Below are 14,127 nucleotides of genomic sequence, written 5' to 3' on the forward strand. Positions count from 1 at the left end.
TGCTGTGTTACCAACCCAAGCTATATGTAAGGTATGAAAAACACACCTAAGGAACATAGAAAGACTAAAACTAAGGAATGGAAAAACACATACTAGGCAAATAATAACCCAAAGAAAGTTGGTGTGGGTTTATTAATATTAAGGAAGACAGTATTTAAAGTAAAAACCTTTATAAGGAATAAAGAGAGTTACTGCATAAAAAATAGTAAGTAATTTAAAAAAAGAGGCAAAATTTGTTTATGCCCCTAGGAATATAACACTGAAATAGGTAAGAGGAAAAAGGACAAAATTAAAAGAGGAAATTGACAAATGCAACCTTACATTGGGTAATTTCCACATCTCTTAATTGATGAAACACTAGTCAAATTACTGAGGACTTGACAAGGATTTAATTCTTAACAAGTTCAATGAGCACTTATTAAATCCTGAATGAACCATTAGAGAATAGGCTATCTTTTCAAACACCCACCGAACATTTATGACACACTGTTACCGAGCCATCTCACAGCAAGTCAGAACTGCTGAGACACCAGGTTTGCAGCAGGAGAGCGTTTATTCATTCATTCCCAAGCCAGCCAGGCATGAAGATGGGAGAATAAATCTCAAATCCCTGGGGAAAGCCAGGGGCCTGGGGTATTTAGTAGTAAAGAATAAAGCACAGGGAAAGGTGACTGGAACAAGGTGTAACCCTTGCTGTTCTGTGCGTTAACTAAGTTGCCTTCCTCTGCAAGTTCAAAAGGTCACTGAGCAGGATACTCGCACAGGTCCAGTTGAAGAGTCGGGGGTCCCATCCAGTCATAACCAAGTCAGCATGAACTAGATGCAGCTGACTTCAAGTTTCTGCAGAACAACCAGGCAAACATCTTATTGTTTAGGCTTTTTGCCACTTGGAGGACATGCACGTCTTTTGTAGCAACAATCAAAAGAACTCTGATTGGTTAAGGCAGATTACATGTGAAATGAATTTAACTAGAGTAGCCACATTTCCAACAGGTAGGTGCTTGTATTGTGCTATAAAGCCAGTTTCAACGAATTGCAAAGAATCAATATCACACAGACCACACACTCTGGTTACAATATAATTAAATAAAAATCAGAAGCAAAAAGATAACCAAGACTTCTAAATAAATGGTGGGTCAGAGAGCAGATCATAATGCCAATTAGAAAAAAATAGAATTGCCAGATAATGCAAAAACCACCTATTGAAACAAATGGCTTGCCACTGAACTAGTGTTTAGAAGGGATGTCTTATCATCAAATACTAATATTTTTTAAAGACTGAATGGGAGGGAGTTCCTGTTGTGGCTCAGCAGGTTAAGAACCCAACAGTATCTGTGAGAATGTGGGTACATTATCTGGCCTTGCTCAGTGGGTTAAGGATCCAGCATTGCTGAAAGCTGCGGCATAGGTCACAGAGACAGCTGGGATTCCATGTTGCCATGACTGATATAGAGCAGCAGCTGCAGCTCCAATTCCACCCCTAACCTGGGAACGTCCATATGGCCCAGGTGTGGCACTAACCCTTAAAAAAAAGAGAGAGAGAGATAGAGACTAGGAAATAAGGAAGTGTGGAGATTAAAATGTCAACTGTACCTTGAAGAGTTTTAAAAGGGAAGAAAATGGGGCACGGAGTGGGGCGGAGGTGGGGTGGTGGTGGAAGGAATTCTAATGGAGGCAGGTTTGTTGCCAGGGGCAGCAGGTGAGGGAAGAAGTGAAAGTCAGGAGGGATGGGGGTGAGGTCAACACCATTCTCATCTCCCTAGGGTACTGTCACCAGTTCCCTCATCTGGGCAAACACCCACTGCATGCAGCTCTCTGTCTCTTACAGGAAAAAGTCCACTTTGCCCTGGTGTTTGAAGCCTCATAAAGTTGCAGAAGGAAGACAGTTAGGAAGTGCCGGGCCTATGACAAAAGAAAAGGGAGAATTTCTGCTTTAAAAAAAAAAAAAATCAAATTTGATCCACTGCTAAGCCCTGGAAAAAAACTCTGAGGTTCAGCAAAAAGAATACTTTTGCCTCTAGAGTTGAACTCCAGGCCATGCCTTTGGGATAACCCTGAAACTACATGGATTCGTACTGAGAAATTATGTATTTGAGATTTACTCCTGAATCCACTTAGTGGAAAAAAAAAAAAACAAAAATCTTCTAAAGAAAACCTTCTTCATGAGATTTAGAATCTAATATTCAACTAAATCCAAAGCTTTTTTTAAAAATGTTCTCTCCATATTTCAGCATTTATATACTTGTAGAAATATTAAAGCTGGTATTCCAGTGCTCTTGTATAGACTATACAAATTTTGTAATCTGGAAGCGTTTAGAGTGTACCCCCACCCCACAAAAAGGCTTTTTATATTCATTGAGACAGAGTGAGACTTCTTGCCAGAATGTTAGTGCAAGTCCATGTGCACAATGCACTGTGAGGCCAAACAAACCGAAACGTCAGAGTTTGGAGCAAAGAAAGGTTTTCTGCAGGGCTATGCAAGGAGACAGGTGCCTTGTGCCTCCAAAATATCCCAAATTCCCCGAACCAAAATTGCAAAGCATTTTTAAAAGAAGCTGAGGGAGGAATTCGTGTCATGGCTCAGCAGAAATGAATCTGACTAGTAACCATGAGGAAGGACACAGGTCTCACCTGGCCTCACTCAGTGGGTTAAGGATCCAGCATTGCTGAGCTGTGGTGTAGGCCAGCAGCTACAGCTCCAATTGGACCCGTAGTCTGGGAACCTGCATATGTCGTAGGTGTGGCCCTAAAAAGAAAAAAAAGAAAAAGAGGAAAAAAAAAAAAACAGTGAGGGAAAGGCTGGTTGATTGTTGAAAACTTCTTGGGGCAGAAATCTTTTGTTCTTGTAGCTGTCCACAGAAGTCAGGTCAAGAAGTTCCTATTAACCTCCAACAAGATACATGTGATACTTCAGAGAGGAGCTAAAGCAGAGGATATGGGAGAAGGGCTGCTCTGGGAAGGCCCCACAGGGTTTTGCTCAGTTATAAGAATACCTGGAGGTCAAAGCAAGGCTTGACCCTCCTTAAAACCCAGCCAGACAACCACTAGGGAAAACAGTATGGAGGTCTTCAGAAAACTAAATATAAAACTAGTATATGACACAGCAATCCCACTCTTGGGCATATAACTGGACAAAACTTTCCTTGAAAAAGATACACGCACCCATATGTTCATTGCAGCACTATTCACAATAGCCAAGAAATGGAAACAACCTAAATGTCCATCTACAGATGAATGAATGAAGTAGATGTGGTATATATACACGATGGAATCCTACTCAGCCATAAAAAAGAACAAAATAATGCCATTTGCAGCAACATGGATGGAACTAGAGACTCTCATACTAAAAGTGAAGTAAGTCAGAAAGAGAAAGACAAATACCATATGATATCACTTATATCTGGAATCTAATATATGGCGTAAATGAAACTTTCCACAGAAAAGAAATTCATGGACTTGGAAAACACACTTGTAGTTGCCAAGAGGGAGGGAGAGGGAGTGGGATGGACTGGGAGACTGGGTTTAATAGATACAAACTATTGCACTTGGAGTGGATAAGCAATGAGATCCTGCTGTATAGGACAGGAAACTATATCCAGTCACTCATGATGGAACATGACGGCGGATAATGTGAGAAAAAGAATATATATATATATATGAATGACTGGGTCACTTTGCTGTACAGTAGAAATTGACAGAACACCGTAAATCAACTATAATGGAAAAAATTAAAATCCTAAAATAAAAAAATAGACCAAAAAAAAAAAAAAAAACAGCCAGGAAGTACAGTCCATTTACTGGCAGTGTCCTAGGTTATGATGCAGGGTGTGGGGATAGGAATGAGACCTGGCATCTTGGAGTACTCTGTGTCCAGATCACTGGTCTTTTGGAATTTGGGAGTTTGGGGTTCTTTGGGCCTGAAGCATGTGAATATTGATGCCATGTGAGTCTGTGTGAGATAATATCTAGCTCTGACAATGTTGACAGGACTGCTGAAATGCTCTACCAACAGAAGGTCAATTCCCAGTTTTATGACAGGTCAGCAGGTTGAGGGGACAGCGGTGATCTCAAAGGCAGGCATTAGTGAGCAGGAGCCTGTAGCTGACCCTCCCTGCATCCCATTCCTTCTCTGTCCCTGACAGCACGGACTTGCCATCACACAGTCCTCTGTGCTTGACAAGGCATATCCACACCCAGACCTGCTCAGCTTGCCATGCCATGCCAAGTCAGCAGGCCAGAAACTATTGTCCTGGCACCTGCCCTATTGTCCTGTTCTATAGTGGGGTGCCTACCACTGGGAGTTGGGCCACCAAAGCGGTGGACTCAGGGGAAACCCTGGCTTCTGTAATTCCCCTCTCCTCTTGGATATCCTGCAGCCACCAGACAGTCCTCCTTTCCAAATGGTTTCATTTTTTGTGTTTCCTTTCATATTCCCAACGTCTTTTTGCTTTGCAACATATTTTAAACTATGGTATCAATATTATTCCTGGTTTTTTTATCTATCTTGTACCTCAGAATCCTCACACATCACACGCTTTTGTGTTTGCTTCCCTCCTCTCAAGATTAAAAACACTATTATTTTGAGAAACCTCTAATGACAAGTTCTTGGAAACCATGCTTGGGAAGGGCTGGTTGAATGAATGGCCTCTGTACAAAATTTATGTGAAGGAGGCTTAGCTAGAAGAGGGGCCAAATGTGTGTCCTACTCCTGGCTTGGGAAATCCTTGGAGAGCTTGATAACTGAATGTTGGATGCAGCATCATCACAACATTCAGGGTGTTGTATGTATAATATATGCTACAAGCAGGATAAGCAGGTGAATCTCTAAAGTATAGCACTGAGAGAAGGAAGCCAGGCTCCAAAGAGTATGTACTGCATATTCTGGTCATCTGAAACAGATCTTGGAGAGGCAGAGTAATGGCTTGAAGCAAGATCTTAATTCTCTGCTCAGGAATTGAACATTGGCGGCCTGGGTGAAAACCAGGAATCCTAGCCACTAGACCAGTTCTGCCCCCTGTTGAAAGTAAGAATGTTTCAAGCAGGCAGTGACTGTGAAAGCAGGTATAAAGTTTATTGATAGAGTCACAGTACATATAGGAGAGCACGCAGAGAAGTAGTTTAAGACAGCAGCAAGGCAGTAATACACACACTCCTCACTCAAAGGTACAGTGTGGGGATACCCCTGAGTAAGGAGTGTGCCAGAGGGGTGATTTAAGTTACTTATATAAGACAGTCCTTCTGAGTCTTTGTTTACCTTTAGCCAATTATCTTGTTTTATTTCTCACACCTGGCTGGACACAGGATCCTTCCCGACATGCATGCGCATCTTTTGGCAAAGATGGATTCCGGAGCAAAGGGTGCTGGGATGGTATCAGGACTTATTATGGACTGGCAGTCTCCTCCCTTTTTGACCCCTAGCAGTTTTACTGCACATGTGTAATTGGGGAGGTCTCCTTGACCCTAGGAGTATTGAAGTGGTCATCTTATCTTTCTACTCCAGCAGAGGTCACCTCCTGCAATTAGCTTTTTCCTTGACATGTCGAAGAAAAGCAAGGCCCAATTTATTTGGCCTAAGAAGCCCCAGCTGTTCTCCACCCAGGGGCCCATTTACCTCCTACCTCAAAACTAGAAAAGGTAAACTATGTGGCAGAAATGGGTCACAGGTGGGATGGAGGGAGCAGATGAGGAGCAGCTGGGGAGGGGCAGGGACTCGAGAAAAGGAAATACTCAGGATTTGTATCATGGTGGTAGTTACATGGGTGTACACATTTGTCAAAATGCACAGATCTGTACACTTTAAATGGATGCATATAAATTATATTACAAAAAGTTGAGAAATGTGTAATGAAAGAAGGAAACTGAACATACTTGCACAGTTCTCTACTCTTCTTCCTGTTCGCAAAGGTATCTTGGGCATTTGTAATCTCAAAATATGTTTGAAATTTCAGTAACTCTTGTGTGTGTGGTTTTCCAGTTGGGTTTTGTTTTTTCTGTGTGTGTTTTTGTTTTTGTTTTGTTTTTTAAGCTGCAGCAAACCTAACTTAGAAACACTTCTAAGCATAAGAGACTTGACTTTAATCCAACTGAACAAAAAGAACACAAAGCAAACATATATTCATTTGTTCTTTCTTGGTGAAACTATTAGGCAGAGATATGCTTCTCACAGTGACTCACACATTTTATACCTACTTAAACTGCGTCTGTTCATTCCACCAATACTGATTTTTAATGGGGTGCCTCACTTTCTCCTTACTGTTTGGGTTTGGCTCCATCACTTCTTTTCAGTGTTAATAAAAGGTAGCTCCTCATATTTAGCTCTTTTTCCCTAAGGGAACTTGGGGAACTAATGAGACATTTCTGAACCTCCCTCCTTCTGACAAAAGCAGGTGCGGTGCATATGTGTGCAGGTGTGGTACAGGTGAGCAGGTGTCCTCAGCCTCTTCTCTGACTCCCCTCTTCTTGCCCTTCCAGACTCCAGAGCCAAGTGCACACCTGTCAAGTGAAGGTGAGACTGAAGACAATCAGCGCTCATCTTCTCCCACCAAACCAGAGGAACCGGGATGGAGCCAGGCAACAGACTACGATGATTTTGAGACAGTGTCCCACCAGAGTGAAAGTCAATCAGACACAAAAACGGACTCCTTTGAAAGTGCTTCTGACATAGAGTCCCTGCCTGGTGACCTCCTCGGGGGAATCTGCCTCCCTCCAGGTGGGACCTCCAAGGGCAGAGGAGCATTCCGAGGATGCCCTGACATTCTAGCAACTGGATGCCCTCAGAAGCAGCCTTCCACAGGTATCCCTGGGCTTGACCCAAAGGAAGAACTAGATCTGTGCCCTGACTTAAAGGAGGAGTTTTACGAAAGTGGGTTCGAAGTCTCTGCCGCAGTTGCTGGAGAAGTGAGGGTCTTGCACCTCTGGGAGGACGTGGCCAGCCCAGAGCAAGAGTCACTTTGGGCTAGGGCTGCTCGTCCTGCAAAGGGCTCCTTGCAGGGGGCCACCAGCAGCTACGGCCTCCTGCCAGCGAAGGTGGGGACCATACAAGACCTCAGGAGGTCCCCTGTTTTTTCTCTTCAGAAATCCAGATCTGAGAGTTATCTGGGCGTCCCGGTGGTCTGGCCCTTCCTTCTCCGGTGCTGTGAACAGGGCTGGAGCTGGCCGCATATCCACAACAGGGACAGGGGACCCCAGCTGCCTCTCAGAGGCCCACTGGACAGCACAGCTCCTCTGCAAGCCAGGACAGGGAAGGGGAGGCCTCCAGGTCCTGCAGTGAACACAGGCTTGCTCTGCTCCCAGCTGGGTTTTGATGGCCCCTGCCAGCTTCCTTTAGGGACATCTTGCCCCCTACAGGCCAAGCTTTGCCATAGCACCCCAGAAAATATTGATAACAAAGGCACAGCATGCCCAAGGCTCCGCAGTTGGCACAGGAGGACATTGCAGAGGGCCCATTCCATAGCAGAGTTTCCATTAAGATACCCTGAAGATCCTCTGGGGCCAAACTTGGCAAAGGTTGGAACCCATGCGAAGGAAGGGACAGAAGCAGAAGGAGCTCTCAGAACACACAACCCTCTTCACCCCATTTCCACCCAACTTTCTGGTTTGCTCCCTACTTCCCAAAGGAAGACTCCTCCTTTGGAGGATCAATACAAACCCAGTGCTCTTAGCTGGAAAAGGGCCTCTGAGGATACGCCCTCTGAACCTCTCTGGCTGGAAAACCAGTTAGGACTGGATTCTGGGTCCTGCCCAGTCTCTTCATGCCTCACTGAGGAGCTGGTGAGCCTCCACGCAGAGGAGGTACCGGTGCTGGCAGAGTGCAAGTCAGGACACAGCCCAGAAAGCAGACCAGAGGAACCCCAAGGCGCTGGCCTGGCACCAAATGCTGACAATGTGAGTGATAAACAGAAGCAGCTTCAGGACATTTCTGTTGAGGCAGGAAACCAAACCAGTAATTACACATCAAAGTATGTCCTCAGTGAGAGAAGAAAGTCACCTGCTAGGGCCCAGTTCCCACATCACCCCAGCAGTAGCAGGTTACCGGTGTGGAACAGAGACTGGAGGGTTTGCGCTGGAGTGAGCAATGGGTCAGACACTCTAGAGACCACTCTGAAATCAAATGCAACACAGACTTCCAAGGCAGCAGAAGACGTGATGGTTCCAGACCCCAACTTCAGGAAAAATGCCTTTCAGGATTTTTCAGGAATCGCAGCAACCACCATGTCTCACTGCAGCTGTGGGGATGGGGAGTGTGACCAGGGGCTCGAGGGTGGTACCCTACCCTTTGCAGAGGGCCTCCAGTTAGAGCCCAAAGCATCTTCCGAGGGTGCGCTCATTATAGCGGTTGAGCAGAAAGGGCTGCAGGCCACCAGGAGGAAAGTGAGTCCTCTTCCAGAAACCCAGTTCTGTGAGTTTCTGGAGGAAACACCAGGGTCTCCCCGAAGTGCTGGAGCCACCCCCCCGTTTCCAGGGGCTGGGAAACCGAAAACTAGTGGCAATGAGTGTGAGCTGCTGGCAGGCCGCAGACCACAGGGTGACCCCGGGGATCTTCAGCTTGTGGCCCAAGCCGTAGAATCTGGGATAGTACTGATCCCCCAAGCTGCTTCAGAAAACAGGCCCCCGGGCAGGAAAGAGCCCAGTTCCCAGGAGCACGCTGGGGGCGTGCTGAGCACAGAGGCGCCTACAGAAGAGAACCCCCCTGGGGAGGGCCAGAGCGCCAGAATCCGAGAGCCCAGGGAGGAAGCTGCTACAGCGCCTGAGGCTAGGGGCCTTCACTTGGCAAGGAGCCAAGGGACACCAAGCCCTGAGGTCAGGCGAGGGGTGCGAGCAGAAGAAGGCAGCGCCGAGAAGTGGCCAGGCTCCCAAGCCCCCGCCCACACCCGAGCGCTCCGGCTCTCTGGACAGTCCCGCCGGTTCGGCCAGGCTTCACGGGAGCCCAGTAAGCGCCTGGCGTTTCCCAAGGTGACTCCCTTACGGAAAAGCAAGCCCTGCGGCTCCAAGAGCCCTGAAGGGGTCCACCCCAGGGGTTCTCCCGGCCTCGAGGAGTTGTGCGCTGATGGTCGTCCTCCCAAAGCCAGCGTGCAGAGCGCATTAGGCCAGGAAGAGACGTCACGCCGAGCGCACGTTAGCGCCTCTCGCGAGACCCGCGAGGGCCTAGGCCGAGGGGCCGCAGGGCAAATGGAAGAGGGCAGTGAGGAGATGCGTGGGGACCTCGGTGGGGGAAGACAGTCTTCAGAAAGCTGCGGCGCCAAGAGACTCAGAACCCCAGAGAAAAGGCTCCGGGCAAGGTTGGCCTCAGCTCATAAGACCTTTACTAATTTTTTTGAGTCGAGAGTTTTAGAAAAAGGGAACACTAGTGAATGTTCTCCAGCTTCCTTCAAGGACCAGAAGGAAAAGAGCAGGCTGCGCCAGAGTTCCTGGCGCCCGTTTCTGAAAAGCAGGGATACGGAAGGCCCCAAAAGATCTTCCTTAGTGAGTCTGGTTCCAGGGCCAGAACTCTTGAATCCCCCCAGACATTCCACACCAGGGACCAATGGTCAGCTTGAGGAGCAGATGGAGGACAAAGAGAGCTACGTTTTTAGAGATCACTGGACACCCCCACATCCCCCCACGCCTTTGTCATCCAGCAATTTGGCCTCTCCAGATAGCAGGAGGAAAAGTGAACCAACCATCAAATGTACGAGCCCCCAGGAAAGTGATAAATACCTGCCTTCAGGTGTCTTTCCAGAAAAGTCTTGGCGTTTGTCACCCACCAGCTCTGGGAAGCATCAGGTTGGGATCAGCCACACGCTTCCCTTAAGCTCTGCTTATTGCCTGGTCTATGGAAGCCAAGGAGTGCCCTGTAAGCCCCTGAGCCCCAAACCCCAGAGTCCCCGGCCTGGTGCCCAGCAGGCGGATTTCCACTACCCTGGAAGGGGCAGGGCCATCTCAGTGGTTTCTCTCGGAAGCTACAGCCATATGGATAGCAGCTCTGAGGCCCCTGGAAGCCCCAAGACCTCCAAGGCCCGGACAAGCCTCCTGCTTTCTCTGCAGGCGCTAGACCAGGATGAGCAGAAGGAAGAGAGGGGGAAAAGAGGCCAGCATCCCTGTGGCCTGAGCACAGCACCCTCACCCTCGCTCAGGGACCTGCTTGGGAATGAGGTGAGTTATCTATGACTCATACCAACCTGTTTGTTTACCATTTAAGGCAAGAAAAGGAGAGGACCATTCAGGACATTGTCCTGAGTGAGAGGAGAGGAGGGGTAGGAAGGCCAGTTTACCTCCCAGTTACACTCCTGAGGGCCCCGCTGGAATCAACACAGCGTGACCAGTTTCTTGGAATTTGCCAAACCAACAAGTGGTAATTGGCATTTCATTGTAAATTTGTGTGGTCTCTCTTTTTCCTGTAGAATTCAAGCCCTCTGAATTCCTGTTTGTATCAACTCCTGTTCATAGTCTTTGCCCATTTTGTATCAGGAGGTTGATGCAGGCTTTTTGGTGTCAGCCTGCATCCTTCCCTGCTGTGAAATTTTTAAAAATTTCCCCATGTTGTTTTCTAGTATGCTTATGGGTTTATTTTTTCCATCTAAATCGGATCCAGCTGAAACTTGTTTTAGTATGAGTGAGATGATTGGTGCTTCTGAAATTCCTAGTAAAACAAAATCATCTTTTTGGGGGGTAGGTCACAGTGCTGGGTCTGGCACCAGAAAAGGTATAGAAGCTTGGGATTTCTTACAAGTCCAGTTGCCCTCAGAAGGAGGGAGCTTTTTGGAAATCCCAGAAAGAATAGTATTGCAATTGTGAAAGCAAACCTGCCTTTTCCCCATTCATTCCTGCATCCATGTGCCCTCGCCCCTTTGCTTCTTTAGACAGGTGTGTCTCCTGCATGCCTGGCACAGTGCTGGTGTGGAAGGACCTCAAGTTCAGTGTTAGCAGGGCCAAGAGCAGCCCTCCCACCTGCCACCCTGCACGAGTAGCCTCTGGGGTCCTGGCGAGCCCCACACGTTAACCATTGGGCCGGCCCTCTCTGCAGCAGGTGCAGCCACCCAGGTGCTCTCTGGGTTTCACTTTCAGAGCGTAGCATTTCCCCTGTGCTCAGTGTAAGAATACGAGTCCTCCTCTGTCCTTCTGTAAGACTCAAAGAGAAGGAGGAATAGGAACGAACATTTCTCCAGCACCTGCTTCTTGCCTGGCCCTTTCCCAGGCCGTTTAAAATTACTTGCCAAGTGCGTGCAGGCTGCCCAGGTTTTTGCTGAAGACCCCCATCCCCACCTCCCCGCACCTGCTCCTTCCACAAACAACAGCCAGCCAAGCACAGGGACCACACGTAGGGGTGAAACATTAATTTTTGAGGATTTTTTTCCCTTTGTGTTACTTATTTTTTAGAATTTTTAGTAATAAAGGAAAAAAAAGTCAACACAGATGTGGAAGAGAAAAGGTAACAGTTTCCCTTCAAAAGCTTCCAATCCCACTCCACAGAAGGAAATCATGTTAGCAGTCTGTTGTATATCATCTGCATTATCTTCACACAGACATGGGATTATAAAGGGAAGTTTTGGGAAGAGAGGATTACACAGTAGAATCATCTACACATATTGCTGTGTAACTTTGTTTGGTAATACAGCAAACACAGTCCTCCAGGGGGTTTATATACATCGTTCTCTAGTTGAAAGTCACATGCTATTTCATAGTATAGCTATACTGTATTTAGTTAACTGTTCTTCTGTTGGTTAATATTGAGGTAACTTCTAGTTTGGGGCCATGGTAAGTAATGCTACAAGGGCATCCTTGATCAGATGTCTAGAGGTAATGATGCTTTGATTTCTTCAGGATATAAAAGGATTGTACAGTCAAAGGGTACATGCGGTTTTACTTTGAATAGATTTCAAATTACTTTCTGAAATGATCGTGGCCATTGACATATAGCCGTGCCCACTGCCTGACATTTCTCCAACTTAGATACTTATTGCTCCTTTTAATTTTTGACTATCTGAAATACATAGAGAACTTGACTTAATAAGAGAGACATAGAGTTCCTATTGTGACTCAGCAGGTTAAGGACCCAACGTTATCTCTGTGAGGATGTGGATTTGATCCCTGACCTTGATCAGTGGGTCAAGGATCTGGCATTGCTGTGAGCTGCAGCACAGGTCCCAGATACAGCCCAGATCCAGTGTTGCCATGGCTGTGGTGTAGGCTGGCAGCTGCAGCTCTAGTTCAGCCCCTGGCCTGGGAATGTCCATATGCCACAGGTGCAGCTGTAAAAAGAATAAATAAATAAATACCATTTTTTTCTTTATAGGGCTGCACCTGTGGCTTATGGAAGTTACCCAGCTAGGAGTTGAATCAGAGCTGCAGGTGCCGGCCTACACCAGCAACACCATATCTGAGTGGCGTCTGTGATCTACATGGCACCTTCCAGCAATGCTGGATCCTTAAGCCACTGAGTGAGGCCAAGTATCAAACCTGAATCCTCATGAACACTGTGTCCGGTTCTTAACCTAAGTGAACCACAACAGGAATTCCAGAACATTATTATTGTCAGTAACTCAGAGTAAAATCAAGTATTCAGAAAAGGTTATTAGCAATTCACATGGAGGCAGGGATTAAGATGGCAGAGTAGAAGGACTGGAGCTCAACTTCGCTCCTAAAAACAACAAAATTCACAACTAAAGACTGAGCACACTTCACCCAAATGGACCAGAAACCTTAAAAAAGATACCCTACTCCAGAAGAAAAAGAGGAGGACACATCAAGAGGTAGGAGAGGTGATTTCACTATATAAACAACCCCATACCTCCTGGGTGGGAAGCTCCATAGACCGGAGGCTAACTGGTTCACAGAGACTCACCTACAGGAGTGAGAGTTCTGAGCCCCACATCAAACTCTCACATGTGGGGATCTGGCACTGGGAGAAAGAGCCCCTGGAGCATCTGGCATTGAAGGCCAGAGGAGCTTGTGTGCAGGAGCTCCACAGGACTGGGGGAAACAGAGAACCCATTCTTAAAAGGCACACACAGACGTTCACGTGTACTGGGTCCCAGGGCAGAGCAAAGTCTCCATGGGAATCTGGGTCAAACCTGAATGCAGTTCTTGGAGGACATCCTGGGAAAACAGGGGTGAACATGGCTTGTTGTGAGGGAAGGACATTGAAAGCAAAGTTCTCGGGAATATTCAGCAGATTGCCTTTCTCTGGAGGTGGCCATTTTGGGAAAATCTGGCCCCACCCGTCAGTCAGCTGCTGAGAAGCCCCAGGGCAAACAACAATCCAGGTGGGATCACAGCCCTGCCCCTCAGTAAATAGGCTACCTAAAGACCCCTCAGGCACAGAGCTGTCTCTAATCCCATCCAGACACTAAGCCCCACCCACCAGAGGGATTAGAATCAGCTCCACCTACCAGTGGGCAGGCATCAGCCCCTCCCATCAGGAAGCCTACAGCAAGCCCCCCATACCAACTTCAGCCACAAGGGGGGCAGACATCAGAAGTAAGAGAGGCTACAACTCTATTATCTGTAAAAAGGTCACCACACCAAAAACCTATAAAAATGAAAAGACAGAGAACTATAACTCAGATGAGGGAGAAAGGGAAAACTCCAGAAAATCAGCTAAGTGATGAGGAGATTCTCAGCATCCAGGAAAAAGACTTTAGACTGTGGATGCTGAAGATGATGCAAGACATTGGAAATAAACTGGAGGCAAAGATGGATAACTTATAGGAAACACTGAGCAAAGAGATACAAGATATAAAACTTCAACAAGAAGAGATGCAAAATATAATAAATAAAAAATTCACTAGAAGCAGCTAACAGCAGAATACAGGAGGCAGAAGAACGAGTAAGCAAGGTGGAGGACAGATTAGTGGAAATTACAGATGCAGAACAGAAAAGAGAAAAAAGATTGAAAACAAATGGAGAGAGTCTCAGAGAACTCTGGGACAATGTTAAATGCACCAACATCCGTATTATAGGGGTGCCAGAAGGAGAAGAGAGAGAGAAGGGGACCAAAAAAAATATTCAAAGACATAATAGCTGAAAACTTCCCTCACATGGGGAAGGAATCACTCATTCAAAGCCAACAAGCACAGTGAATACCATATAAAATAAACCCAAGGAGGAACACCCCGAGGCACATATTAATCAAACCAAAATTAAAGACAA

The 14,127-nt window shown here is 46.7% G+C and overlaps 1 protein-coding gene across 1 annotated transcript in view; it reads left to right on the forward strand.

The window, feature by feature from the left end:
* The window catches only part of ARHGEF4 (Rho guanine nucleotide exchange factor 4), a 264,639-nt gene that overhangs the window by 102,974 nt on the left and 147,538 nt on the right, over positions 1-14,127 (forward strand). Inside the window, 1 exon segment of the mRNA XM_047772583.1 lies at positions 6,472-10,131. Within this exon segment, the coding sequence (XP_047628539.1) occupies positions 6,472-10,131 (3,660 nt within the window).

This window comes from Phacochoerus africanus, chromosome 3 (genome assembly GCF_016906955.1).
Source record: "Phacochoerus africanus isolate WHEZ1 chromosome 3, ROS_Pafr_v1, whole genome shotgun sequence".
Taxonomy (NCBI): domain Eukaryota; kingdom Metazoa; phylum Chordata; class Mammalia; order Artiodactyla; family Suidae; genus Phacochoerus; species Phacochoerus africanus.